The sequence below is a fragment of the Spermophilus citellus genome (genome assembly GCF_964194105.1).
Source record: "Spermophilus citellus genome assembly, chromosome: 3".
NCBI lineage: Eukaryota > Metazoa > Chordata > Mammalia > Rodentia > Sciuridae > Spermophilus > Spermophilus citellus.
In genome coordinates this window covers 9,731,283-9,758,948 of record NC_138184.1, presented here as the reverse complement: position 1 = coordinate 9,758,948, position 27,666 = coordinate 9,731,283, and the positions used below count along the sequence as shown (strand labels likewise).

Below are 27,666 nucleotides of genomic sequence, written 5' to 3'. Positions count from 1 at the left end.
TTTTATAATATGTTTTTTTTTTTTGTATATACATATATGTATAAAATATGTTAAGTTTTTCTACTATGACTTCTGCAAACTCTCTGTAAGCCTCATATTTCCCTAGGCCATGGCCACGGGGGGCAGCAGATAAAGTCCTTGATCTCACTCTGAAATTTTGGACCTGGCAATGTGAAGACTAATCATAATGAAATAAATTAGTCATGTAAATTACACTAGCTGGTGTAACAAGCAGCTCCTAGATCTTAGTGGCTTAACTCATTACATGGTTTCTCGCTGATATCCTAATTCAGACTGGTGGGAAGCCATTTTGGGATGAGTCAGAGGCCCAAACTCTTTTGGTCTATAGCTTAGTCTTCTCTTGGGATGACCATGGGTTCCTTAGATCGATGCTCTACATCCTGCCAGCTAATAAACAAAGGGATGTAGCAGAACAGCAGAAGATTCCATGGTTCATTTTAGGGATCTCATCTGAAGACAGTCTCTTTTCTCACATTCTACTGGTCAGAAAGTCATGTGACCCAACTAGAACCATGGGATGCTGGGAGATGTAATTTGTTGTACTCCCAAGGAGAAGAAAACTTTTTAGTAACCCTCTATCTAGTCTCTATCACTATAACAACAATAGGGGCTGGGGTTGTGGCTCAGCCGTAGAGCACTCACCTGGCGCATGCAAGGCCCTGGGTTCAATCCTCAGCACCACATAAAAATAAATAAATAAAAATAAAGGCATTGTGTACAACTAAAATAAATTTTAAAAAATAATAAAAAACCCAACAACAATAAAACAATAACTCACAGGGCTTTATTCTGAATCAGGGTTTTTCTTTTTTTGGTTCTGGGATTGAACCCAGGGATACTCTGTCACTGAGCTACATCGCCAATCCTTTTTATTTTTTGAGACAGGGTTTCACTAAGTTGCTTAGGGCCTCCCTAAGTTGTTGAGGCTAGCCTTGAACTTACAATCCTCCTGTCTCAGCCTCCTGAGTTGCTGAAATTACAAGCTTGTGCGCTACACCTAGTCAGGCCATGTTTGAAAGAAAGCACTGGCTCCTATAATTGCAACTACTCAGGAGGCTGAGGTAGGAAGATTGCAAGTTCTAGGCCAGCCTCAACAACTTAAAGAGACCCTGTCTCAAAAATTTAAAAAACGACTGAGGATGTAGCTCAGTGGTAGAGCATCCCTGGGTCCCATCCCCAGTACTGGGGACAAAATAGACAAAGTACTGTGGTGATGCCAAATGTCATTATGGCATTTAGCAGCAATTTTCATGACCCCTTTTTAAAAGTTTGGCTTAATCAGAGAAAGCTGAAAACATGCATACTTTATGCTACAGAAATTCCACTTCTAAGCATATACCCTAGGTATGTATCCTGGTACACCTATGTACCAGGATATGTTTACTAGAATGTTCAAGCAGTAAATAAGTCAATATGATGAATAAATTAGGGTATAGTTGCCCGTGGACTAATATGCAACATCGCAAAAGGAATGAACTACAAGATGTGGCTGAGTCTTAGTTACAATCTTAAGTGGGCAAAGAAGGAAGCCTCAGATTACATTTATCAATGAACTCTTTATACAGCTCAAAACAGTAAAAAAAAAAATGAATTGATTGAACATAATATATTCATGGTAATACTAGGGTGTTTTTGCTTGTTTATGGTATTGAGGATTGAACCCAGGGCCTCACACATGCTATGCAAGCTCTCTCCCCAACCCCTATAATGCTAATTTTTATTTATTTTTATTTTTTAGGTGTAGATGGACACAACACAATGCCTTTATTTTTATGTGGTGCTGAGGATCAAACCCGGGTCCTGCCCGTGCTAGGCGAGCGCTCTACCGCTGAGCCACAATCCCAGCCCTATAATGCTAATTTTTAACCCCTATATATAGTGCTAAAGAGAAAAAGCACTTTATATTCTTTAAGTGATGAATCTTCACACGTTCCTGAAGTAAGTATTCCAGCCACCGGAAACTGAGGCAGACAGGTTGTCACACACCAAGGTTCAGGGCTGGTCTCCAGAGCTTGAACGCTTGTCTGAGCTGGGGTCACAAGCCTGGGTGGGCCACCTGGTGATCTTCATCTCTCCATCTGGTTGGAAAGTCACACACCACTCTGTCCTGGGACCCAGCCCACTTGGCTCAAGGCAGGCTCGGATGCGGCACTCTCCTGGGCCTGGTGCATCTGGCTGCAGCCAGCACTGGGCAGGGAAATACCGCTGGAGCAGTGCCAGCTGCAGGGCATCCCCACTGTCTCCTTCCTCCTGAGTCTGGAGAGCCACCATGAGCCCACAGTCTCGGTTGGGTCCACGTCGGTGGCTGAAGTAGGCAACTGTATCCAGAAGCAAGGCAGCCAGGTAGGCGGCTTCCTGGGGCCCAGGGTCTTTTGCTAGGTACTCCTCCAGGCCATCAAGCAGCAGTAGGGAGGGGGCAGGCCCCGGAGCCTCATGGGCAGAGCACAGGAGCCGGAGAAGCTCTCCAGTTGAGGGTGGGTACTGGAAGCGAATCTTCTAGAAGATTCAAAAATAAGAAAAAAGAAAAAGAAAGAAAAGGCCAGATTCAGCACAGGAAGTCAGACTCCCTGCAGTGGCAGCCCTGCTGTCCCAGACTCTCTCGCTCCCTAGACAGCTGGTTCCAGGGTGACAACGTGGTAAATATTCTCCTATTCATCCTTTTTCCAGCACTGCCATGTACTAGTTAAGGGCCAATACTGACAGAGGAAACCTGCCCCTACCATCACTCTCAGTCCGACCAAGCCCTGAAAATTTAGCTTCATTAGCCCCACCCCTCAATTACCATTGACCCCGCCCCCTGGGCCTGCCTCTAACACCGCCCGCCGTGGGCTGGTTTTTCATTCAATTAAGTTCCGCTGGTTCCACCCGTCACGCACTCCTGACTCCACCCCATCATGGCCGCTCGGGTGAGCCCTCCCGCCATCCCCGCCAGGGACCTACCAATCTATCACTCAATCCTCGACCCGCCCCACTATTGGCTGGTATGCCTCTGGTCCCGCCCCACCGTTACCTGCAGCCGCAGAGGGTCAAGCGCCGCACCGGTGCCGCGGGGCAGGCTTTGAAGAGGCCTACGAGTCAGGAAGAGGACAGGGCCTCGGCCCTCTCCTGCCGCCTCCAAGGCCGCCGCAAATAGCAGCGCTGTTTTTCCAGAGCCTGGAGCACCGAGTAAGAGCAAAGGTGGCCCCGCCTCTGCCGTGTCCTCCCCGTTCCCCACCGCGCTACCCCGGCTTAGCACCCGCCTCAGCGTCTCCGCCATTCGCAACACGTCTCTGTCCAATCGGGGGCGCATTCCCAGCCTTGATCCCTCCCAAACTGAGGCCTCATTGGTTACAGTAAACTTAGCTTCTCTATTGGTCCCTGGAGCTGTCCGTCAAAAGTAAATCGTGTTTGCTAGCTCCCCCCCCCCGCCCCCCCCCCCCCCGACTGAGCAGATAACCTAGTCTTGAGTTTTAGAGAAATGGAGGAATTTAAGGGAGATAAGACCGTTCTCTGAGGGAGGCTGCTGGGGGAAGCAGCATGAGTACTATTACTGCGAGCTAATCAGCTAGTCAGCTAATCACCATATCTTTTCCTATGCTTTCATCTTTAGTCTGTGCACGTCTCTAAGGTGAGTGTCTTGTAAGCAACATATACGCATTGAGTGTTGGAGCAAACAGGCCCAAATCACTGACATTACTTCAAGTCTCCTAGCCTAAGTTTGCTCACCTGTAAAATGGGTCTCATGGTGTCTCAGGGCAATATTGATGGGCTTGTGTCTGTGTGTGGTTTTGATGATGTCACCCAATGCAACTGAGAAGTGTAGAGGGATGAGTTGTGTGCTTGTGTCTCTACACACCTGAATATGGTGACAAGTGTTTGGGGCCACAGGTTCAGGCACACTGTGTGCAAACAACAACGACACAACAAAACAGCAGCAGCTACCTAAGAGGCTCTGTGAGAAGAGGCTTCTCACCTTACGTTCTCATTGGCATGGGGGCTTCTGGAATCTTGCTTGTGCTGAGGGAAGGAGCCAAGGGGGAATATAAGACAAAAGAGGCAGGAAAGAAAGGGGCTGGGAGAGAGAAATTCAGTAGAGGTCTGGTTTGCCTTGTCACCTCTGTCACTCCAGGGCTCAGAACAGCGTTAACACATTGTAAGTCTCAAATATGTTCTTGTTAAATCAGCAAAGGAAGAAAGGTAGGGATTTTGAGAAACTGGGTGAGAGGAAGGAACGAAGTGAGTGAGCATGATCACTGACTGGGTCTCCTCACCCAGACTTTGCCCCAGAGCTGCCACTCTGTTTGTGTTGCCCTAGCAACCTGGTCTCCTGGTAACTTCAAAGTGGTGCTGTTGCCTGGAGACCCAGGAGCAGGGCAGAACTGTGATTTCCTGGGCGCGCGCGCTCTCTCTCTCTCTCTCTCTCTCTCTCTCTCTGACCAGAAAACAGCTCCACAACATCCCCCAATACACCCACTCAAACAGCTGGGTACCCCCACACCCTTTACACACACACACACACACACACACACACACACACACACACCATGACATCTCTGCATATATTTCATTTCCAGAATCTCCATCATCCACATGCTCACAGCTATATCCATCCAGACACAAAGGATCCCATACGCATTCTGTCCTGTGTTCACACACACACACACATCCTTTCTCTTGCACACACACAAGAACACACTCTGATACAACTGTACCATAGTCACTACTTGCATGCATGCACATGCACACAAACACATACAAACTCTGAGGCACATGGTTACACAGCTCTGTCAAAAATACTGCCTCACACTGCAACACATCAGTTATACAGAGTAGGCAACACTAACATCACACAATTACCTACCCAAGAGCATTCTGAGGCCTCACCTCAGGTCCTTTGCACTTGATGTTCCTTTACCCAGAGCAGTCATTCATAGACATCTGTTTGGCTCATGTTTTGGTACTGAGGATCCAATCCAAGGGTTCTTTACCACTCAACCACATCCCAGTCCTTTTTTTTTTTTTTTTAATTTTGAGACAAGGTCTCACTAAGTTTTTGGGAGTCTTGCTAAATTGCCGAGGCTGACCTCAAATTGCAGTCCTCTTGTCTTGGCCTCTGGAATCATGGGGTTATAGGTAAGCACCATCACACCCAGCAGATTTATAAAAAACACACAACTCCAGGGGTTAGGGTTGTGGCTCAGTGGTAGATGGCTCTCCTAGCACATGTGAGGCCCTGGGTTCGGTTCTCAGCACCACATATAAATAAATAAAATAAAGGTCTATCAACAACTAAAAAAAATATTAAAAAAAAAGAAATAACTCCATTTAGGTCTCTGGCCAAATAGCATCTACATGGAGAGGCTTTCTCTGACCACGTGTGAAAACTTGCACAGCTTCGAATACCATCACTTCCAACATTAAGCATTTACTTGATGACATCTCTCCTCTCTACAGTGTCAGCTCCACAAAGATAAAGTCTTTGTTTTGTTCACTGCCAGGTCCCCAGCTCCTAGCACAGCACCTGGCACCCAGTAGGTGCTCATAAATGTCGGCTGGGTGAGGACATTCAGTCGTGATGCAGACATTTGGCAAATCTCTCTGGACCACAGTTCTTTCTGTCACTTCTCAGAATTCCGTTTTCCTGTCTTCACAGAAAGGCATTTAAAACAGAGATGCTCCATGGGAGGGCACAGCAGCCCATGGTTGGGGCTGCAGAGGGGCCAGGGGTGGGGAAGTGGTGGTTCAGGGTCAGTCCCTGCTTCCTCTTAGTCTATGCCATGTTCAAGCGATTGGTTCATTACTCCAACAAACATTGTTTAAGAATCTCTTGTGTTCCAGGGCCCGTTCGAGCCACCAGTGCCAGGTGCTTTGATAGAGCAGCTGGGGACCCAATCATGAGAGAAAAATAGACAAAGTCTCTGACCTAGTAGAGCTGACGAGAAGAAAACAGCCACTAAACATAAAGTGTATGAGCAGATGATTTAAAAATTGTTTTCACAGGGAAGAGAAGCTGGAAAGACCAATTAGATTTTTCAGTTTCAAATAGGGTGGTCAGGGTAGGATTTGTTGGGGAGGTGACAGCTGAGAAAAGACCCGAAGGAGGTGAAGGAGTGAATGAAGCATGAATGCAGGGGAAGAGCCTTCAGGTGGACACACATGGAAGTGCAAATGCCCATGCCACTAGGAAGTTGGATTTTGGTTAGAAAGCCACTGCGGTCTTGAGAGAGATTTTGTGTGTGTGTGTGGGGGGGGTACTTGGGATTGAACTCAGGGACACTCAACCACTGAGCCACCTCCCCAGTCCTATTTTACATGTTATTTAGAGACAGGGTCTTGCTGATTTGCTTAGAGCCTCACTTTTGCTGAGGCTGGCTTTGAATTCGTGATCCTCCTGCCTCACTCAGCCTCCCAAGCTGCTGGGATGACAGGCATGGGCCACCATGCCCGGCTTGAGATATCGTGTGTGTGTGTGTGGGGGGGTACTAGGGATTGACAAGGGCCTCGCATGTTAGGCAAGTGCTCTACAACTGAGCTATACTCCCAGCGTGTTCTCAATGTGTGTCCTCTCTCTTTCTCTGTTATGGGTACTGGGGATTGAGCCCTTGTGTGATTTACCACTGAGCTATATCCCCAGTCCTTTTTATTTTAAGAGATGGTTTCACCAAGTCTCTGAAGGCCTTGCTAAGTTGCTGAGGCTGTTATGGTTTAGATATGAGGTGTCTCTCAAAAGCTCATGTGTGAGACAATGCAAAAAAGTTTAGAGGTGAACGATTGGGTTAAGGATCTCACAACCCAATCAGTGAATTAGTCTCCTGATAGGGATTGACTGAGTGGTGCCTACAGGCAGTGGCTGAATGAGGTGGGTCATTGATATATATTTTGTGAGCCTTTGATATATATTTTGTGAGCTGAGCTTAGTGTCTCTCTGCTTCCAGATTGTCATGCCCTGAGCTGCTTGACTTCACCACACTCTTTCACCATGGTTCTGTCTGACCTCGAGCTGCAAGGAATGGAGTCAGCCATCTATGAACCAAGACCCCTGAAACGGTGAGCCCCCAAATAATTTTATCTTCTTAAAATTGTTCTTGTAGATATTGTGTGTGTGTGTGTTTTGTCACTGCAGCAAAAAGCTAAAACAGACTGTCCTCCAACTTGTGATCCTCCTGCCTCAGCCACCCAAGTAGCCGAGATTACCAGTGTGCACCAGAGCACCTGGCCACAAGGGTTTTGAGTCAAGGACAATAGTGTTCTTTCGTACGTTCTAAAACACAGCCGTTTTGGTGGAGTTGAATTTGAAATGCTTTGACTCATGGAGGTGTTCTCTACTGAAGTTCATCCATCTTTTAGAGTTGAGAATGAGGTCAAGACCAGGGCTGCTGTCACCAACCTTCAGACCTAAGTCACTCTTACCCCCTTCTCTCCACATCAGCACCTTGGACAGCGGTAGCGGCAGTGGGCAGAGGTGCTGTCCGTGGTACTGAGGTTTTATTTGATTCTTGGCCCGAGGGGAAGTTCAGGGGGAAGCACAGATTTCAAGTGTATGAGGGGTAAACAGAGCCGTGGTGGGCCAAGCAGGTTGGTCGATGCTGTCTGTCCTCCACCTTCAGCTCACTAGTTCTCCCACTTTATTCCCTGTGGCCAACGACCCATTTCACCATCTCCCCAACCTCTTCTTCCTCTATTTCCAACTCTCCCGCTCCACTCCAGCCCTACAGACCTCTTTGCTGTTCCCCGAACACATCAGGCATGGTCTCCAGCTCAGGAACTTTGCACTTGCTATTTCCGTCACTGGATATTTACATCGTTCCTTTCCTTTACTCCTTCACATCCCCCTGGCCATGCTCTTTAAATTGTAAGCCAAGTCCCATCCACAATTCTCACATTTTCCCTAGCTTGCGTTTTCTCCTTGTCCCATATCACTCTCTAATGTATCAGCAGTCCCAATCCCTTACCTAAGTCTTTGATCTCAGAGTTTGGAATTCAGAACTTTTCCAATTTTTTAAAGGTAACGTGGTGTAAATTCTGTCTTGCATAATACCCCTAATGGGGCCTAGGGTTATATATAATATACCAAGACCAAACACCTTATCTACAGTAAAACAAGAATATTTGCATCAAGTGAAATAATTAAAAGCTATACTTAACCTCACATCAGTTCAGATCAGGTTTGACACAAGGGAGTTAAGAAAGGATTTTGGTTTTCAAAATGGGCTTGGTACAATCAAAAGAATGAGAGGTTATACTCCATTTATGTATGATGTGTCAAAATGCATTCTATTTAATACCAGCTACTCAGGAGGCTGAGGTAGGAGGACCACAACTTTGAAGCCAGCCTGGGCAACTTGGTGAGACCCTGTCTTAAAATAAAATTTTTTTAAAGGCTGGGAAGGTAGCTTAGTGGTAGACCACTTCTTGTCTAGCATGCCTGAAACTCTGAGTAAAATTCCCCTCAAAAATGAAAAAAAAATTTTTTTGTTTTCAATCTTTTATAAAAATTGGGAGTGTGAATCTGTCTGTATATAGGTTATTTTCTTTATTGCTTATCAGGTATTAGCTTATGAGTTCCATGAGGGCAGGTATTTGTATCTGTTCTGTTTACTGCTATGGTCCTTGTGCCTGCCCCCCCCCCTCCCAAATTCCTGTTGAGATTCTAACCTTTAACCTAATGATATTGGGAGGTGGGACCTCTCACAGGTGATTAGGTGCTAAGATTTGTGACCTAATTAAAGAGGCCCCAGAGAGCTCCTTCTTCCTTCTGCCATGTCATAGTAGAATAAGACAGCTATCCAAGAGGGACAGGCCCTCAACAGACACCAAATTTGTTGCTGCCTTGATCTTGGACTTCCCAGACTCCAGATTTTTTTTTTTTTTTTTTGGTGCTGGAGATTGAACCCAGGGGCACTAACCACTGAGCAACATCCCTGGCCCTTTTTTGTATTTTATTTAGACACAGGGTCTTGCTGAGTCACTCAGCACCTTGCTAAGTTGCTGAGGCTGGTTTTGTACTTCCAGTCCTCCTGCTTCAACCTCTTGAGCTGCTGGGTTTACAGGTGTACGCCACCACACCTTGCAGCCTCCAGATCTTTGAGAAGTAAATTTCTGTTGTTTATCAGCCACGTAGCCTATGGTATTTTGTTACAGCAGCTTAACACAACCTGACACTTGGTAGGTGTCCCATAGTGTTTGAATGAATGAATGAATGTGGCAAGAAGGGAAGCAGATTCCCCTTTCCTGGTTCCTAAGTATCTCTGGGATCCAGAGGTCCCACAGAGCCACAGTGTCTGGAGCTCCATGTCCTTCTGCCCTCCCTAGTCTCCTCTAAGTTCTTGGGGGTTTGGCACTTGGCACAAGCCCCCAATCAGTCCCTTGCTGCCAGATACTTGGCTTGGAGGTTCCTAGTGTCTCCTAGCATCCTCCTTCCCTCTCACACCCTTACCCTGTCTCGCGTGCGCTCTGCTCCTCTGGCTATTGTCAGAAACAGGCCAGCTATCCGAGGAACACCTTCATGTGAGGCCCCAGTCATGTATTTGTTTGCCCTAGTGGCTTGTGAGGATTATCTGCATTGGACGGATGAAGAAACAAGAGCACAGAGATATTAATTAACTTTCCTGAGGCCACACAACAAAGAAACGCCAAGCCATATTTTGACCCAAATTGCTGGCTCCATGGCCACACAACTGCATCTCCACAGTTGTCCTCAGATACACTGTGACAGCACACCCACACCCAGATTCACAGCCATCCAGACCCACAGTCACAGTCCTTCACACCCCACTGCCCGGGGGAGGCAGGCAAGTGGCCAAACTTCTGTTATAAACAGGTTTTTATTAAAGATGAGAAGCCAGATCTTTATTAAAGATGAGAAGGGTGCAGGAAAGGGGGACAATGTCTCCTCTGCCCACTGCATTTGGCTGCTCAGGGTAGGGGAGCCCCCTCTGCTCCACCCATGCCCCCCAAGATGGCACATCTGCATGAGGCTGAGGCATGGGGGGCAGTATGAAGAACAGGGGTGGGTTCCAAGAAAAAAAAGTTCTTTCCCACAGCCCTAATAAATAACAGAAGGGTTGGGTGGTGCGCTGGGCACAGGCAAGGGGAGACACAGCACCCTGAACCCCAAAACATCTGAACTGGGGTAAGCCCTGCTTAAGTAGGGAGTCAGGTGGGACTGGGTGAGAGGGTGCATGTGGGGGAGGGGCTGAGGGAGAAGAGGTACCCCAAGGACCCTGCCATGGGGGAGCCTGCCCCCCACCCTCCAGCTGGACCCTGTGATTCTGAGGAGAAAGGATCTGGTAGCAAAGGATGAACCCTTCTCCCCCCTCTCCTCTGCGCATACTTAAACACAGGCGGTCCCCCATTGACTGGAATCATACCCACCCACTCTAAAATTCTGAAAGCCCAGGGCTCCTACTGGCCGTTCAGACACTGAATGCAGGCTGGAGTTGCCCTCTTGCCTGAGGATTCTAAGAAGTGAGAGGGAGGCTCCCACTGGCTAGAGTAAACCCCTTTTGGGTAGAATTCTGAGAACTGGGGGTTCTCATTGGCTGGGCAATGGCCAATTGAGTCAAACTTTAGCCCTTAAAAGAACAATCCTAGGTACAAGGGCCCAACCAGCAGCTGTGCCCACTGGAGTGTCCCAGAGGGCAAAAGAGGCAGGGGTTCCCCTCCCCCATATCCTTCCAGCCATCTTCTAATGTCAGGTCCGGCTGGTTTGTGGACAGGAGGCTTTGGCACTCACACGGCACACGCACATACACGTGTGGCAGGGGAGAAAGAGGGACATGGGCAGGTTCTGGGTGGATAGGTGGGCCTCACAGCAGGTGGTCGCGACTGGCAAACAGGTAAGGGCTGAAGTTGTCCCGGTGGAAGGGGGAGGGGTAGAGTCCACTGAGGGTATACAGGTCCCGCAGCAGGGGAGTGGGCAACAGCAGCTTCCGGCCACGTCCACCACCCCCGCCTGGCCCCCCAGGTCCAGGAGAGGAAGGTGAGGGGCCCTGGCTGGGAGTTGGCGCTGGAAGGGGCAAGGGCAGTGGTAGGGGCGTTGGCTCAGACCTCAGTCGAGGGCGGGGCACACGAGGTGACGAACACATGGCTGGGGCCCTAGAGGACACACAGCTGGGGATCAGGTGGCCACGGCGGGCGCAGTTCTGCGGCTCTAGAGGGCAGGCATCAGAGAGCAGGGCATTAGAGATCTTGGCAGGGGGCCATGAAAGTCTAGGTGAGAGCGCAGTGGCTGCCCACCGGGAAGTCCCCCCTTGTTTGTCCCCCCACTATCCCCACACTCACTGGATGGGGTGAGCCGTGCCGGTGTCGAATGCGGCCTGCAGGTCTCGGATTCCTGAGACAGAGAGGCAGAGGGAAGGGGCTAGAGGACCCCTGGAACCCACCGTCCACAACCAAGAAAGGCTCTTTAGGCAAAGAACCCAGTGGAAAAGACAACCAGAGTTCTCTGGATTAATGGTGTCCCCTCAGGGGGCAGAAGGTGTGCACTCCCAGTCTTCAGGGCTGTTCCCTCCCTGAGACCTAGTCCGCAAGTGTGGCTGACCTCTCCACCTCCCCAGGGCCCTGCCATCCCACTTCCTGCCTGTCTTCCTGCTTCCTTGGGCCTTCTCCACCCACCACCCTTCTCCAGCCGGGTACAGCCCCCGGCCCCCCTTACCTGGGCCACACTTAACTTTTCGAGGGGGCTGTCCATGGTGGGGGCCTGGCCCAGGTCCTCCCAGGGGGAGAGCCTTCGGCCAGAGGGAGGCCGGCTCTGGAAATTGTGCACAACACAGGTGACCTGTGACAGAGGGAAAAGGGCCAATTGAGGCCTGAGGCCAATGGCATAGGAGTTACGTAAATATTATCCCCATTTTTCAGATCAAGAAACTGAGGCTCAGGTTTCCACAAATAGCTAACATTTTGATGGTATTTACTATGTGCCAAGCACTGCTCTTGCACTTCACTAAGAGTTAGGTACCCACAGGGCTGGGACTAGGGAGAAGCAAGCAAGGCTGACTGTCAAGGGCAGGATTCACCCTGTTTTCATTATAACTCTTGTGGTTTTGGTTGTTTGATTTGTGGTTTTTGCTTTTTGTTTCTGCGGTGCTGGGTATGGAAGCCAGGGCCTCACCCATGCTAAGCAAGCGCTCTACCACTGAGCTGACCCCCAGCCCCATTTAAAATTTTAATGTTTTGTATGTTGCGATTACTTGGCATGAATTTTGATTTTTAAAAAGATTTCATTAAGCCAGCGCAGTAATCCCAGCGGCTTGGGAGGCTGAGATAGGAGGATCTCAAGTTTAAAGCCAACCAAGGGGCTAAGCAACTCACTGAAAACCTGTCTCCAAATAAATACAAAATAGGGATGGGGATATGGCTCAGTGGTTGAGTGCCCGAGTTCAATCTCTGGTACCAAAAAAGAAAAAAAAGAAAAAAGAAAAAAAGATTTCATTAAATTATTTATCTTTTTTTTTTTCTTAAATATTTATTTGTTAGTTCTCCGCGGACACAACATCATTGTTTGTATGTGGTGCTGAGGATCGAACCCGGGCCGCACGTATGCCAGGCGAGCGCGCTACCGCTTGAGCCACATCCCCAGCCCCTAAATTATTTATCTTGATTGCTGAATGTTTGTCTTCAATTTTGCATCCAAGACAGGGCCTTGCCCTGATCCTGGTCCTGTTACTCCATTTCACAGATGAGAACATACAGGCCTGGGTCAGGTTAAAGGACCTGCCCAAAGTAATGTGGAGCCCAAGGCCAAGGGGCTGATGGGAGGTCTCCCATGGTGATGGGTGGGTTTGGGGCTCACCAGAAAGGTAGCGATGGCTGCTCCAGTCAGGAAGCCCGCCAGCACGTCCGACCAGTGATTGCGGTACTCGGCCACGCGGACCACGCCCACCAGGAAAGCGGGGCACAGCAGGGCCAGGCAGAGGGAGGGTTTAACCAGGCGGGAACCCTTCACGCGGAACACGAGGGTAACATACATCTGTGGGAACCAGACTGATCAGAGGACACACTGAAGTGAAGTCGACCAACCCTCGGGGACACTGTCTTTCAGGCTGAGAAACACGATCAAACTTTGGGGTTGGAGGGCGCCATCCAGGGCTACAGGCACAGAGTAAGGGACTCCAGGGTTCAAGGAGCTCTTGCAGAATAGGGGTGTGACTGAAATGGCAACTAGAGGGATCAGGAGTTGGGGTCCTGGAGTCCCACGCACACAGTCTGCTGGGCTAGGGGAATGTGACCAGAGCTCCAAAGAGCAGAGGTCGGGACCTGGGGCCCTTGTACTACGTGGACAAAGTCCCAGACGCTTACTGGGTGCGGATGGGATTAGGACGTGGCCACAGAACAAGAGAGGAGTCAGGGCCAAAGGGGCAGCTCTAAGAGCTTCAGCGGGTAGCATGCCCAGCGCCACAAGGCCACTGCCAGGTTAGAACATCATCCCAGAGACCAGAAAAAGGAACCAAGCAACAGAGGTTGCGACTAGGGAAAAACAGGACAGTTACAGATCCAGGGCAACAAGGGGCGGGCCAAGGCCCAGGGGAAGGGCTGACGCCCACCGTCTAGCCCCCACCTACTCTTCAGGGCCTGTTGCCTTGTGGGAACCTAAGGAGCAGAGTTCCACACTCCCAGGACAGCCTCCTGATCCCACAGTGTGGCGGCAAGAGCCTTCTTTGGGCATGGCGTTACCAGGGCAGGAGCCATGGTTAGACACCAAGGGCAGGTCCTGTGGCCAGGACCCAGGGGAGGAGTCAGGGACCCTAACCATAGACTCCGCCCTAGGACGGGAATCCTAGCACCTGGGCGTGGCCTCATGGAGCAGGAGGTGGTGAGAAATCTAAGGCTCCAGGCCCGGAAGCCTCCTGACGGCAGCCCACCTCATGCGCTGTGTTCCGACCCCTCTGCTCCTCCAGGTGCTCACCGCCGTGTAGGTGACCGCGTAGGCGCAGAGGGCTGCATCCTTGCAGGGAAAGGCGCGGCGCGCAGCAGCCACGAGGCTGGGGCTACCTGCACAGGCACCCTGGTCAGTGACAAAGCGGTCAGGCCCTGGACGGTCAGGTGAGGGTGGTGAGCAGCCCAGGGCGGTGTAGTTGGGGCGGCACACTGACAGGAAGTGTGGCGTGGGGTTGCCAGTCACCACCTGCCCCGCATTGGCGAAGATGGTCGTGGTAAAGAGGCCGAAGGAGTACACGCCTGGTGGGGGAAGGAAAGGGGTTCATGTCCCCAGTCCTGATGTCCAATGGCCCTCCCCCTGAAAGCCCCCAGTCTCCACCAGCTGCTTGTCTCCCTGTTCCTAGGAGCACCTTTAAAGCATACCTGGGACCATATTATACCTGGGCCAAGGTCCCCCTTCTTTGGGGACGACCATGAAGGACCTCAGGGCCTCCTACCCCTGGAACTTTCACTGTAAGAACATGTGGCCTCTGTCCCTCTCAGATTATCCTATGTCAAGAGTGACCTTGCCTTGGAATCCCATTACAGCAGAGGCTGGACCCCGTAACCAGCATCCCATCAGACTAGGCCCAGGCCTGGGACCACCTGAGAAAACCCTAAGGATGGCTGGGCCTCCTTATGCCTGCCCCACTTTCGCTGAGTTGATCCCTCTTCCCCTGGGGCCCTAATCAGCCAGAGCTGCATCTCCAGCCCTCTGCCACTGGAGCCATGCTCAGATTTACGCTCTACTCCCAGCCCCATGACCAACTGTGACTGGGGCCCCAGGTAATGTGACTGGGAGTCTCATCTGCCTGCTCCGAGGCCCCCACTGTGTTTGGCCACAGGCATGGCCATGCCTTCTGTGCCCAAGACTCCCCATGTTCCATTTTTGGGCCCTCTTCCTCCAGGTGCCATTGTAGTTGGGTTAGGCCCCTCCAAGTCCCCCAGAACCTCCATTTTATTTCTAACTGAACCCAAGTCCCTCTCCTTGCCCCCTGTAGTCTCCATCATGCCAACTGGAAGACTTTTTCCTTCATACCCTGAATTCTCTGATGGCAGAACCAGTCCTTCTCCCTTTGCCTCTGCAACTGCCTCCCCCTTTCCTATTACTACAGGGCTGACCATGGGCTGAGGCTCTCACCCAGGAAGCGAACCAGCCTCCGCAGCGGGGGGCTGAAGCGGCAGCAGGCCCCTGACACGATGGTGCTCTCCCCGATGACGGGGCTGGCGGAGGGTGGTGCGGGGAAAAAGGCACGTGCCAGCTCCCCCAGCAGGATCTGTGGACAAGACCAAGGTGGGGTCTCCCTGGCCTTCAGGCCCATATTTCCACCAGCCCATGTGGCCTTTCGGCCTCCTGGGAGGTCCTCTCCAGGGTCTGACCAAGGCAACCCACACCATCTCACCGTAAGGGTGGGCCCAGCAGTGACCAAGGCATAGATGAGGGCGGGGGGTGCTCGGCTGGCAGCCTCAGGCCCCGGATAGGGCTTGGCGTAGGTGCTGTCATAGCAGAAGAACCCCTGGGTGTGCACGGGGAAGGTGTCTGTGAACTCCAGGCGGTAAGCAAGCAGAACCACAATGCCCAGCAGCACTGACTGCACCAGCCAGGGCGGGAGAGAGCAGAGAGAGAAGAGAAGGTCAGAGGCTCTGCGGCCAAGGAGACAGAGAAAGAGAAAGGAGGGAAACAGACATGGAAGATGAAGAGGGACAACGACAAGGAGGGAGGGAAAGAACAGAGGGGAAGGAGGGAAGAGAGAGAGGGACTTGGGAAGAACAGAGATGAGGACAGAAGTGAGAGAAGACAGGAGAAGGGGAAAGAAGAGGAAAGAGAAGGGGGGTGGGATAGAAAAGGGAAGAAGAGGGAATGAGAGAGAGGAGGGAGGGTAGTGATTATGAAGGAAGAGTGAGAACAGGGCCCAGGCTCAAAACAGAAAGACAGACACACCCAATGGGATTACACCTGAAATTATACTGTGGAGAAGCTTCTCACTAAGCCTTTTTCTGTGAATTTATATATTTTACATTCCTAAGAGCCCTTGGAGAGAGGGACTCTAGTACACCCATTTAAGGATGAGGAAACTGAGGCTCAGGTGCCAACACACTTAAGAGTCCTGAAGTATGAATGGGCAAGGCAGAGTGGGATTAGAACTCAGAGAAGGACACTTTCTGAGCCCAAGCTTGTAATCACTTCTCAAGAGAAGGGGGTCAGCAATGGAGATCCTGGGGTAACAGGAAGAGATTAGGAAGAGATGGAATAATGGATCCAGGTGGGGACCTGGCAAAAGAAGGGACACTGAGGTTGGGCAGAGATAGAAGAGACAGGAAGATGGGGTGCCACCTCTGGGAGAGGTTCTGGGGTCCTCACCTCCACAAAGACAAAGCAGGGAATGATGGAGAAACTCCTCTTCGGGTGAGGTCTCCCTCCCGCCATAGTGAAGGCTGGGCCTGCAGAGCGGGGGCAGGGAGTGGGACCGCCAGGGCAACCACTGGGACCCTGGCTTCATCCCTGTGGCCACAGGGACCACTGGTTCTCCCCCTTGAGCCTTCTGGACAGCTTTGTACAATCCAGGTCCTACTTCATTGGCCCCTGGGATACTCCACTCCAACACCACCTTTAGCCTGTCAGGGACCCCAAAGATTCTACAGTGGTCCCCTTCTACAGCCTTCGGAGCTGGTAACCAGAGGCCTTTTAGGAGGACCCTCCCCACTTGGCCTTTAGAAGGGCTCCTCCATGACACCCACCCCCACCAGATTTTAAGGGATTCCTCACTCTTTCCCTGGGGAACTCCATGCTCCATGCCCCCAAAGCCTGCTGGGTCCCTCCGTGAGGCCCTTTTCCCATGGCCTCCTTGGGGGTCCCCTCCTCAGTCCCCATGGGCTGTGGTATCTGGTGCGGGCTGATAGCCAGGCTCGCCTCCTCTCCCAGCTGCTTTCCCTCCTCCCCCACCTCCCAGCCAGCTGCCTCTCCCCTTCCCTCCGCCAACCCTCTAACCTCGGTCCCCAGACTTCAGGGGCCAACAGTCACACCAGCTCACACCCATTCTCCCACCTGAACTCACCTGTGAAAATGCCCTAGGGCTTCTGACAGGCTGCTGCCACAACCACAGACTCACAGCCACTCCTGGTAGCCAGCAGGGCAGGGACAGTCACCCCCATTGTGAAGATGTGGAAACTAAGGCCCAGGTAGGCAAGGGTAGGCACTCTGGGTCCAAAGCTCCATCCACGAGGCTCGTTCTGCCATGTGACATGAAGGATAAGGGTCACCAGAAGCCCCAGATGCCCCCAGAGTCACCCACATTAGTACCCTCAGTGTACAACCCAATCACAGCTTCCAATCCCAAATACTGCACCCCCATGACATTCATTTATCCATCCCAATGAGGACCAAGAGCACAATGCTGGGCACCTGCCTCATGGTGAACAAGACAGAGCGCTCATTCACACAGGTACCCAACACCCACAACCTTCTAACAGCATTCACACACATACACCAGGCACAGCATGCACACGGCCCGTCATGGACACCCACACAGATCAAACACGTCCCCCCACACAGTCACATAGTCAGGGAGACCAGGAGACCCTATACATGTCACAGCTACAAGAACAGCCCCACACAAGTCCTCATCCTGTCACAGTCATGGAAGTAGACTCAGGCTGCCAACACACTTAAGAGTCTCAGTATAGAGAACCACCGTACACAGACCGGGTCACAGAGTCACACCCCCAGTTACAAGGCTTTCAGTGACAGCCACACACATTAACAGTCTCTCACCCATTCTGACAGTCACTGGAGAGACGACGAGTCATCCACAACCACAGCCACATGGTCACACAAGGGCATATCCATGGACCATGACAAAGACTCACATATGGCCACATAAGGCATACAATCAAGACCCAAGCCAGTAAACAGCCACACACTCACATCATCAGAAAGAACACACAACAGCAGCCACACATTAACACACACACAACCATACTGACACCAAGACAGCCACACACAGTAAAAGCAATCACAGTGCCGCCAAATAGAAGCCACAACATCAGAGAGAGACACACACACACACACACACACAATGTGAGTGACACTGACAGCAGCAGCCACATGATAGAGCAGACACACACACGGACACACCCGAAGTCACACAATCACTGCCATACAACCACACAACGACAATTACACAACCGCACACTGATACACAATGACAACCACACAATCAGTCACCCTCAGCCACCCTCACCACCGTCGCTTGGCTCCTGACGTAGAGTCCTCTACCCATGCTCCCCTCCCCCAGCCCGGTCTGAAGCCCCAGCTCGCCGCCTCCCTTCCCCCTCCCGGTGCTGGACCCGATGGGACCCAACCTCGGAAACCGGAGTCCGGGCCTCGACCAGCAGATGGAAGATGGGAAGCCCCCGGAGGGGATGAGGGGGGGAGAGGACGCCCCAGGCCCCCCTCACTCGGTGCAGCCGCCGCCTGAGCCCCCGCTCCGCACAGACGGCCCGGGTGCGGCGGGGCAGACAGACGGACGTCTGGCCGCGGTGACGGACGCGAAGACCGAGACACTGTCGGGCCGGCGGGGCGGGGCGGCGCAGGCTCCGCGGCCGCGGGAGGGGCGGGGCCTCGGAGCCTTATTTGCATCGCCCAAGGGGCGGGGCCTTGCGGCGCCTCCGGAGCGTGTCGGTGCGGGGCCTCGGTTGCTCCCGGGAGCGGGGGCAACTTAGCACAGATGAGGGTGGGAACGGAAGGACGGGGGCGGAGGAGGAGGACCCTGGGGTGGGAGGCCTCGAGAACGGGAGGGCGGGGCTTCCCAGAGTGACGCTGAACCCCTCACGCCCTCTCTGGGCCTCAGTTTCCCCATTTGGGCATTTGTAGCAATTTGTAGCAGAGGGCCAGATCCTTAGGACTCCCCAGAAAGAAAAGGCCCTGTGGCCAGTGTGGAAGAGATTGTCTGGTCACTCGTGTCTGGACATACTGACCCCTGACCTTGTCATATACTAAATCTGGTCTCACACTATCCCCTGACTCTAGCCCGCACATTTCGAACAGTCCCTGGGGTCTCTACACCTTTCCTGACACTGCGAAGTAAATGGTGGGAGTAAATGGAGGGAGGGCACAGGAAGGAGGGCACAGGAAGGACAGGAGCAAGCCCTCAGGGGTGGAGGAGGATCTCGGCTAGTTTATTCTCTGTCTGGAGGGGTCTTCAGGAAGAGCAGTCCCCGCTGCTCAATCTGTGAAGAAAGAGGGCGGGGTCAGGGCCTGGCCTGGCCCAGGGGACTCCAGGGCTTCAGGTCAGGGGCAAGATGCCCAAGGAAGGAGCTGGGTTGGTCTTGAGGGTCTATGCTGTTGGAATCTAGGGCAGGCCAGAAGGGAAATGGGTGGGGTGGAGGTCAGGGAGGATCCTCACCGTGTGGAAAGGATCGGCAATTGCCGAATTGTGGCTTATCAGAGTCTGAATCTGAGTCCCAGGAGGGGAGTGGAGGGCTCAGGCACCGGTGCCCATTGTGGCCTGTGGAAGAGACATTGTGGCCCTTCACACATGAGCTCTGAATGTGACCCTGAATGACCCCTGGATGAAACCTCCCATAACTCCTTAATATGACTTCAGAACATCACTTAATGTAACCCTAACGGTAACCCTAACTCTAACTATAAAATAAGACCCAACACCAGGGCGTGATGGCACATCCCTATAATCTCAATGACTTAGGAGGCTGAGGCTGGAGGATCACAAGTTTAAGGTCAGCTTCAGCAACTTAGGGAACCCCTGTCTTAAAATGGACCTCTAACTGCTGGGATGTGGCTCAGTGGTTAAGCACCCCTGGGTTCAATGCCCAGTACTGGGGGAAAAAAAGATCTAAATCTCGAAAGATGTGACTCTAATAGAACCTCTGAACATGACCCCATTAAGCAAAGCTGGCTAATGACTCCACCCCCCACTTGTGAGTGATGCTCAGTCTCCTCACCCCTGAGGCTTGAAGCCCGGGGGTGGACCCCCGAAGACATAGTAAGGCCATCAATGGAGTTCTGCAGCCCATGAACAGCAGACCTATGGGAGATGGAGAGATGTGGATCCCCCAAGACACTGGACTGCTCCGGGTGGGGACTACAGCAGGGGGAACCCTAGGGGAGGTGAGTCCTGTGGGAAGAGGGAGGTCTGAACTCAGATGGGTTCCAGGTTCCAGTGGTCACTGCCAGATGGAACTGGAGGGAGCTGGTCAGATGAGGCTCAGCAGTTAGAGGTCAGACCGAGGGCTGGGCATCACCATATGTCACTCAGTTCCTTCTGGAGGTCATCCTTCCAGCAGCCATTGCCCCCCAGTGGCACCTCCTCAGTCTCTGGCCAGGCAGATGGATCAAACCCCTGCTGCTTCATCTTGGTCAGGACCTGGGATCCGCAGGGATGAGAGATCAGACACAATGATAATAATGACGATGGTGAAAGGGGACCATTATGAAAACTTATTATATGCCAGGATGCATTCAAAGCACTTAACCTTCAGTGAACCCAGCTACAGGATCAGGGAGAGCTATGTCATTATTATACCCATGACACAGAGGAACAAATTGAGGCCCAGAAACACAAAATGACTTACCTGTGCTTGCACAGTGATAACTGGCAGAGCTGGGATTTGAACCCAGCCTCCAGTCTGATGGCAGAGGCTGGTAGAGACCCCACACTCCCACCTTGCCCAGGGTCCCCCATCTGCTCCGCTCACCTTGCGGCATTTCACCTGTGTCTTCTGCATTTTCTGGATGTTCACCAGGTTCTGTGCGATCTCCTCCTCCTGTGCCTCTGTGGGGGGAGGGGGCTCAGGGGGACAATCACAGCAACAGGTCCCCCCTCTTGGCTGTAGGCTCCAGGTACTCACGAAGCTTCTGATAGATGAAGGTCACCTCCTCCCGTACCAGCTCCAGCTCCTCCCACAGGAACTTCTTGCTGAGGGGACAGGGCAGACTAGACCCATACTTGCTACCTTCTCCCAGGTCTCCCTTGCCTCCCAGGTCCCCATCTGTTCCCCTACACACACCTGCCCACCTTCCTCTTATTACTGTCCCTCTACCTCCCACTCCTCTCCTCCTGACCACTCTTCTCAGCCTCTCCACTCTGTTGGCCTCCATCTTCCTGCCTCCTTCCCCCCTCAGCCTCCCATACCACCCCAGCCTCCTCAGTCCCTAGCCTCTTTCCCCATCCCACCTCCAGCTTCCGGTCTCCCCTGCCTTCTGGTCTCCCAGCCTCCCCAGCACCCTCTCCCCAGCCACCAATCTCCCCTGAGCCACTCATCCCTTCCTCTTATCCCCAAGCCTTTCATTAAGCCCTCATCCCCTTACCCAGGCCTCTCCCTGTCCCTCTTCCTGGCCTTCCCTGCTTCTCACAGCCGTCAGGCTGCCCTCCTGTCAACACCCACCTGTCCCTGATTTCTTGGGCCAGCAGCTGCAGGCAGCGAGTGGTGCGGACCCGCTGCACTTCCTCACTGTCACGCAGGGTCTTCTGCAGCCCCCGAAGGCCTTGGGCCAGCGCCCCATAGAGCTCCTGCCGGCCCTGCTCTGTGTCCCACTTCTGCCCCTCCTTCTCTCCCTGACGGGCCACAGGGCTCAGCACCTCTGCAGAGAGGTTAGGACCTTGACTGAGCCCTGAGGTCAGTTTTAAGCCCAGCTTGCCCTAATCTTGGCCTGACAGGGACCTGGAACTCAGACTGGCTGCCCCTGACAGAACTACCCACCAGCCTGACCTTGACTTCCATCCAGTCCTTACCTTCAAGCTGCTGGATTTTGATTTGTTGCAAGCAGCTCTCCTTCTCCAACATGGTCACAGAGTGGTTCAGGAACTCAAAAGCCTGTGAGGGAAGAGGTCAGGCCTGGGGTAGGAAGGAGGGCAAAGTGGGGCAGAGGTTGCTGAGGATGGGGCCAGGGTGGTTTACCTTGGTCTGAGCCTGGAGCTGGCTCTTGAGTGACTCTAGTTCACATCTCAGAAGCTTCTGGGAGTCAGGAATCATCATCGTGGACTTAGCTGTGGGCAGAAGTAAGGGTGAGCTGGGGTGGGGACAAGGGCAGCACAGAATCAGCAGAGGCTCAGAGTAGGGCTAGAAGCTGGGGTAGAGTGCAGATTGGGGGTCTGCTGAAGCTGGAGCAGGGGTGAATGGTTAGTGATAATGGTGGTCATCTGCAGGGCAGAGGGTGGAAGGGGAACAGCCAGGTCTTTCCCACAGTTACATTGGGAAGGAGGGTTCTTACCTTTGACTTTGGAAGAGCTGGTCTCCAAGGGCTTCTAGGGAAGGGGGACAAGAAGGGAGTGGAAATTTGGCCCAATTTGGAAGGTTGGACAAGAGTTGGGTCTTCTGAGATATAGGTGTCCCAAACCACAAGCGCTGGCAAAGCTGCCTCCAGGCACATCTGGCTTGCACATGCTCAGAATGCACTGTGTGGCACTTCCCACATGTGTGTAGACCTGTAAGTTGCCCCTGATAGCAGATGCCAGCCCTGTCCCTGGCTTGGGCTCAGGTGATGGCCCTCCTCCGTAGGGGCAAACAGCCTTGACAATGTCTGCAGTGGGCATCAACGGCACTACACACGGTTGCCAACATACAGACACCCAGACATCCAACCTCAGGCACAGCCATGCATGCTAGGTTGTAAGACCCAGGCATCCATTTGCTCACATTTTGACATACAAGCCAAATCACAGCCAGAGACACAGCAAAACAAACAAACAAACAAACAAAAACCCCACCAAATACACATGACTGCACATCCCTTCCATCCACTCCTTACATTATGGAGATCCTGATGAGAGGAGGACGCTGTTCTAGGTGCTGAACACGTATAGCTTGAGTACCCTTGAAGGTCCCCCTGCCCCATAACCCCTTCCCTAAGTCCCACAGAAGTATACTGCAGTGTTTTCCTAGACTGAAGGGGTTTCCTGGGTGAGGTGACCTTGGCTGTGTTTTGATGCCTCTTCAGAAGATCCTGGTCATTACAGTGCTCCTGCTGGTCTGGGTTAGAAATGGAGGGAGCCCCATGTGGCTGAGGTCCCAAGCCCCACCCTGGTTTCCAATCTATAATCCTCACTGTGTCCTCAGAGGCAGTAGGTTCCAAGGTCTCTGGTTCTGTGGTTCTGGTCCAATAACTCCTACAGTCCACAGCTTTGTCTGAAGAAGACCCTAGTGGGGAGGACTTCCTTGAGGGAAAGGTCAGAGCATGCCTTGCATCCTCAGCCCCTCCCCTCTCCAGCCTGAAGGCAGCCCCTCAACAAACTCACACTTCCCATAAGCAGGCAAACACACGTTGGAGGATGAATGAGAAGGGGAGTGAGGGGGTACGGAGTAGTCCTGGTCCAGGGGTAGGCCAGCCAAAAGAGGGTCACTGTGAAGAGGGGGACAGAAGTTTCTTTGAGACCACCCCTCGTATCCCAACACTCCAGACCCTCCCTGACAACCCAGAGAGGCTTCAGCTCTGAATACCCAGCCTCTCAGTTGTGGTAGGAGCTGAAGCTGGATGAAAGATGATCCCAGTCCCAGAGGTTAGGTGGGGCAACAAGGAGGACCTAGAAGACTCCAAAGAAATAAGGCCTTGGAAGAGCCCAGAGATGCAAAGGACCTTAATACTGGCCCTTAAGGGGAGGCCATTCCTGGAAGGAAATAGCATGTGCAAAGGCTTGGAGATGTAGAACCTCATGTTCTATGTTGGTAAATTCAGGATGGCTGAAGGCAGCATCCAAAAGAAACAGCAAGAAGTCAGTAGAACAGCTCAGCTAAGGCACTGAAGCCAAGCACAGGAGTTTGGGCCTGGCCCTACAGGTGAATAAGACCCGTAGTGGGTGAGCAGGAGAGGTAGGGCATATCTACTCAATAAATGTTAGCTCAATTTGAGCCCAGGCCTGTGCCAGCTAAGACTGGGAACAGGAAATAACTTAGCTCTGGATCTCACATGGCCCCTCCTGTAGAATCAGAGCTGACACAGATGGAAAGACCTGGGTCAGATCTATCTGGAAAAACTTCCAGGTGAAGGGCACCTTGCCCTGGATTACACTCAGCCAGTTCTCCAAACTTTTCTACCTTCCTCTTCTGTTGCCCTTGCTGAACCCTCTGCCTGGTGTCTTTCCTCTGGCCCAGTCTACCTGGAGGCTCCTACAAAACCCTACTCCGCACACCATCGGAAAACCTCTAGTAACCCTTTGTTTTTTTAGGCTCATATCTTCTGAGTGTTCACTAAATCTTCACACCAACCCTGTAATGCACAGGTTATTCTGCCTGAAATTTTCTAGGGACCCCTTCAAGAGACACTGATTTAGGGATATCCTCATCTTCTGAGGCAGGAGAGCATCACGGATAAGAAACGACACCCTCCAGCTGGACGGTCTGGATTCAAATCCCAGCTCTGCTGCTTCCCAACTGTGTGGTGTTGGAGAATTTTTGGGCTTCTCTATGTCTCAGAGTGTCTCCAACCACGAAAATAGGATATCACTGTATCCATTTTACGGAGTTGGCATGATTCAGTATATTGATCCATGTCAATGCTGGCAGTTTAACATAGTGGTGATGGACCTGAAGACCATGGGGGATCTGAGAGATTTGGAGGGGGAAAAGGAAAGCCATATCTGAACCTCAGCTGCAGGAAGTCGTGCCTACCCTTTCCCGCCCACCAAAGTTGATGGATTCTTCCGCCATCCTCCCGGGAGAATTCTTTGGGAAGGGGGCGGGGTCAGCAGCCTGGGCCCCGCCCCCAGGTCGTGAATCCTGCCCTAGACAAGCTCCGGACTGCCTTCCATCCCTACCGACCGCATACCACCAACCTGTTCATGCTCTCCCATCAGGGACCGCGAAGCCAGTCCCCAGCTGTGACGCTGAAATTTGATCCTATGGGGGCACCATCGTATTTCCTAGGCGCGGAGGCCTAGGAAAGAGTCACAGAGAGGGGTGTGGCCGGCGTTTTAGCTCCGCCCTCCGCCGAGGGATCCGAAGGCCTATTTGGTGCCTTAGTAGCCGCGATGTCATTGGATGAAAGCCTGGAGAGGGGGCGGGATTCCAGGCTGCTTCTCGTTAGCCGATTACTCAATACCTGGAGGGCGGGACGGGGGTTGCAGAGCTACGATCCGATTGGTTTCGGGCTCAGCTGGAGGCGGGACGAGTTCTTGGTTGGGGCGGGTCCCGACGCGAGGCTGCAGGCTACCCGGGAGGTCCACGGTCCGCGCCGGAGCGCGGGAGAGAGGTACGGAGTTCGGACGGTACGGCCCTGGAGACTGGTCCCAGCGCCTGCGGTCTCCGACTCCGGGGGCTCCGGGCAGAGGCCCGGGCTCCCGACAGTGGGGTCGGTGTCCTCGCATGAGGTTTGGGTTTTCCCAGGAGAGACGAGGCCTTCGGGAGAATATGGGAGAGGGTCTTCATAGGATATGTCGGGTCCTGTTGGAGAGGAGGGGCCTTGGCTGTTAGAACTGGATCCCCGGAGGGATACTTAGGGTGATCTCTGAAGACCTAGGGCTGCGGGCTTGAGTTGTTGGGACCGACATTTGAGGGTCTCAGAGGTGGCAGGAGTGTTGGGGTATCTAGGGAGCCTGAGATCTCCAGTGCTGACATTTGGTGAGTTGGGGTCCGGGTTGTCACGGGACTGCTTTGGGTCTTCCCACCCCCACTCCTGGGCTGCTTTCCCTGGATAGCTGTTGGATTGACTGTGACCCTCACCCTGAGCAGCCTCACAGAGTTTAAGGCCACAGGGCAAAGGTAAAACTCTGAATCACTTGGTGCCTGTTCCCAGGGCAACAAGATGGAGGAAGGCGGGAACCCAGGAGGACTGATTAAGGTGGTCCATCTACTGGTCTTGTCAGGTGCCTGGGGCATGCAAATGTGGGTGACCTTCGCCTCAGGTAGGGACCCTCTTTTGGGCCATCATGGATACCCAGGGTGGGGATCAAAATGGGAGGGGAACCTGGATGTGTCCTAATAGGCATGTGGTCCCCTACCTCACAGGCTTCCTGCTTTTCCGAACCCTTCCCCGACATACCTTCGGCCTCGTGCAGAGCAAACTCTTCCCTTTCTACTTTTACATCTCAATGGGCTGTGCCTTTATCAACCTCTGCATCTTGGCTCCACAGCGTGCCTGGGCTCAGCTTACATTCTGGGAGGCCAGCCAGGTACGCAGTCTTGAGTGCCACTATCTTCTGGAGACTTGTTTCCAAGATCCCAATGACCACCTATGATCATCCCTTTGAGGAAGAAAGAAATCATGCCCCTTCTTCCTGGTGGAGACAGAGTTGGGCACTGGCTATCCTTGAGCAGTGCACAGTCTACACAACTGTCCCCAGCAGTCCTATCTATCCTCCAGTATCTCTCTCTTGGCTGCTGTTCCCTCTCTTCCCCATGGCTGGGCCTGTTGCCAAGCTGAGGTGACTCAGCTGTGCTGGGACTCTGACCCCAGCTCATTGTTTAAAAACCAGCCCAACTGGGGATTTAGGGTTCCCTACCCCATTCACACATGTCCCCAGCCATGAGGCAAGGGATCCTGCCCAGCCATGAGGCAAGGGACCATCTCTGCATCTCGGATTTCTCTACCTTGTTCTCCCTCTGCCCACTATGTTTCTCAGATGTGGGCAGGTTAGGCCTGACAGGTGTGTCAGAATAATCTAGAGACAGAAGAGGATTATGGGTGACTAGAATTTCACAGATGTTTTAGTCACTTCCTGTGGACCCAAGTTGTGGAGTCTGGGCTGAGGCTTAGAGGAGAGATAGGCTCCATGTTTTGGGATAATGAGGAGTCAGTCAGTTCTCTGTCCTAATTTTGGGAAGAGAGATCCTGCCCTTAGATAGCCATAGTTTGGGGGAACACAGGAGATGGGGAGACAAGCCCCTGCCCAGGGGACTTTCAGTCTGGGTGTCAGAGGAGAGAGGCTCAGGGGGAATGGAGGAGATGGAGCCACCCCCACGGCCTTTCCTTAGGGGCCACCAGCTTCAGGTCCTCTTTCTGGGTTCAGGGAAGCGGGGGGCTGGCTTTGATTCAGTGCTGTCTTGATACCATTCTGGACTGTGAGGATGCAGACGGGCCCTCCCCAGAGCCCCTCCCACCCCCAGGCACCGCTTACCTTCTCTTCCCGCTGCGCTTGCCAGCTCTGCCTGCAGCTCCTGAGCCTCACCCTGGCTACCATCAATGCCCACTGGCTGGAGCCGCACACTACAGCTGCCATGTGGGCCCTGCAGATTGTGGAGAAGGAGCAGGGCCTAGGCGGGGAGGTGCCCGGCAGCCTCCAGGGCCCCGACCCCTACCGCCAGCTGCGGGAGAAGAACCCCAAGTACAGTGCTCTCCGCCGGAACTTCTTCCACTACCATGGCCTGTCCTCTCTTTGCAATCTGGGCTGTCTGCTGAGCAATGGGTTCTGCCTCGCTGGCCTTGCCCTGGGCCTCAGGAGCCTCTAATATGGACCCTGTATGTCAATAAATGCTTCTTTGGAGATGGCTTCTGTCGTTTTCTCGCCCTATGAGAAGCAGGGATGTGTGTGTGCAAGGGTAGCCCTGGTCCTGTTTCCCTATTCACATGGCATGATTCGGAATGTTAGTTATACAGCCCCTGAGTCTTTCCACTAGTGATACCCATTTATTGAGCACCAGCTGTATAGCAGGCATGGTGTTGACCATTGAACATACCATGTATTGTTGCAACAATAGCTGGTTCTGATCCCTAAGGGACAATTTCCTATCCCACTGACATTGGGAGTGACTGTGTGACTTGCTTTGGCCAGTGGAATGTGAGCAGATGTGGCATGG

At 52.6% G+C, this 27,666-nt stretch overlaps 4 protein-coding genes and 1 long non-coding RNA gene across 12 annotated transcripts; 2 read left to right on the top strand and 3 right to left on the bottom strand.

Moving 5' to 3' along the window:
* Positions 1-785: 785 nt before the first annotated feature.
* On the bottom strand, positions 786-3,277 carry SWSAP1 (SWIM-type zinc finger 7 associated protein 1; the record flags this gene model as incomplete). Its single annotated transcript, XM_081285613.1, has 2 exons — positions 786-2,517; positions 3,032-3,277. 2 exons carry the CDS (start codon positions 3,275-3,277, stop codon positions 2,014-2,016), a joined length of 750 nt encoding a protein of 249 aa, XP_081141739.1. The 3' UTR covers positions 786-2,013.
* On the top strand, positions 3,056-12,566 carry LOC308644459. Its single transcript, XR_014021010.1, has 3 exons — positions 3,056-3,186; positions 6,936-7,047; positions 12,478-12,566. It is a non-coding gene; the product is annotated as an uncharacterized lncRNA (long non-coding RNA).
* On the bottom strand, positions 9,845-17,111 carry PLPPR2 (phospholipid phosphatase related 2). 5 transcript variants are annotated; one of them, XM_081285605.1, is made up of 9 exons: positions 16,974-17,111; positions 16,280-16,359; positions 15,321-15,509; positions 15,059-15,194; positions 13,907-14,178; positions 12,794-12,970; positions 11,657-11,779; positions 11,284-11,335; positions 9,845-11,152 (listed from the first exon to the last, which is right to left on the bottom strand). In XM_081285605.1, exons 2-9 carry the CDS (start codon positions 16,343-16,345, stop codon positions 10,809-10,811), a joined length of 1,359 nt encoding a protein of 452 aa, XP_081141731.1. In that variant the 5' UTR covers positions 16,346-16,359; positions 16,974-17,111; the 3' UTR covers positions 9,845-10,808. The 5 variants fall into 5 exon arrangements, with proteins under 5 accessions (XP_081141731.1, XP_081141732.1, XP_081141733.1 ...); XM_081285606.1 differs by having other exon boundaries at positions 15,321-15,434; XM_081285608.1 differs by having other exon boundaries at positions 10,990-11,152; positions 11,673-11,779.
* Positions 17,112-19,033: 1,922 nt separating this feature from the next.
* Positions 19,034-25,110, bottom strand: CCDC159 (coiled-coil domain containing 159). Of its 2 annotated transcripts, none has more exons than XM_081285603.1 (14): positions 24,974-25,110; positions 24,694-24,808; positions 23,175-23,278; positions 22,985-23,076; positions 22,151-22,184; positions 21,838-21,926; positions 21,672-21,753; positions 21,325-21,520; positions 20,788-20,855; positions 20,635-20,711; positions 20,182-20,303; positions 19,882-19,964; positions 19,323-19,424; positions 19,034-19,146 (listed from the first exon to the last, which is right to left on the bottom strand). In XM_081285603.1, exons 2-14 carry the CDS (start codon positions 24,723-24,725, stop codon positions 19,142-19,144), a joined length of 1,086 nt encoding a protein of 361 aa, XP_081141729.1. In that variant the 5' UTR covers positions 24,726-24,808; positions 24,974-25,110; the 3' UTR covers positions 19,034-19,141. The 2 variants fall into 2 exon arrangements, with proteins under 2 accessions (XP_081141729.1, XP_081141728.1); XM_081285602.1 differs by having other exon boundaries at positions 22,688-23,076; positions 24,694-24,771; positions 24,974-25,099.
* Positions 24,993-27,353, top strand: TMEM205 (transmembrane protein 205). 3 transcript variants are annotated; one of them, XM_081285611.1, is made up of 4 exons: positions 24,993-25,123; positions 25,667-25,775; positions 25,879-26,042; positions 27,013-27,353. In XM_081285611.1, exons 2-4 carry the CDS (start codon positions 25,676-25,678, stop codon positions 27,316-27,318), a joined length of 570 nt encoding a protein of 189 aa, XP_081141737.1. In that variant the 5' UTR covers positions 24,993-25,123; positions 25,667-25,675; the 3' UTR covers positions 27,319-27,353. The 3 variants fall into 3 exon arrangements, with proteins under 3 accessions (XP_081141737.1, XP_081141736.1, XP_081141738.1); XM_081285610.1 differs by lacking the exon at positions 24,993-25,123 and adding an exon at positions 25,131-25,241; XM_081285612.1 differs by lacking the exon at positions 24,993-25,123 and adding an exon at positions 25,258-25,491.
* Positions 27,354-27,666: the final 313 nt, after the last annotated feature.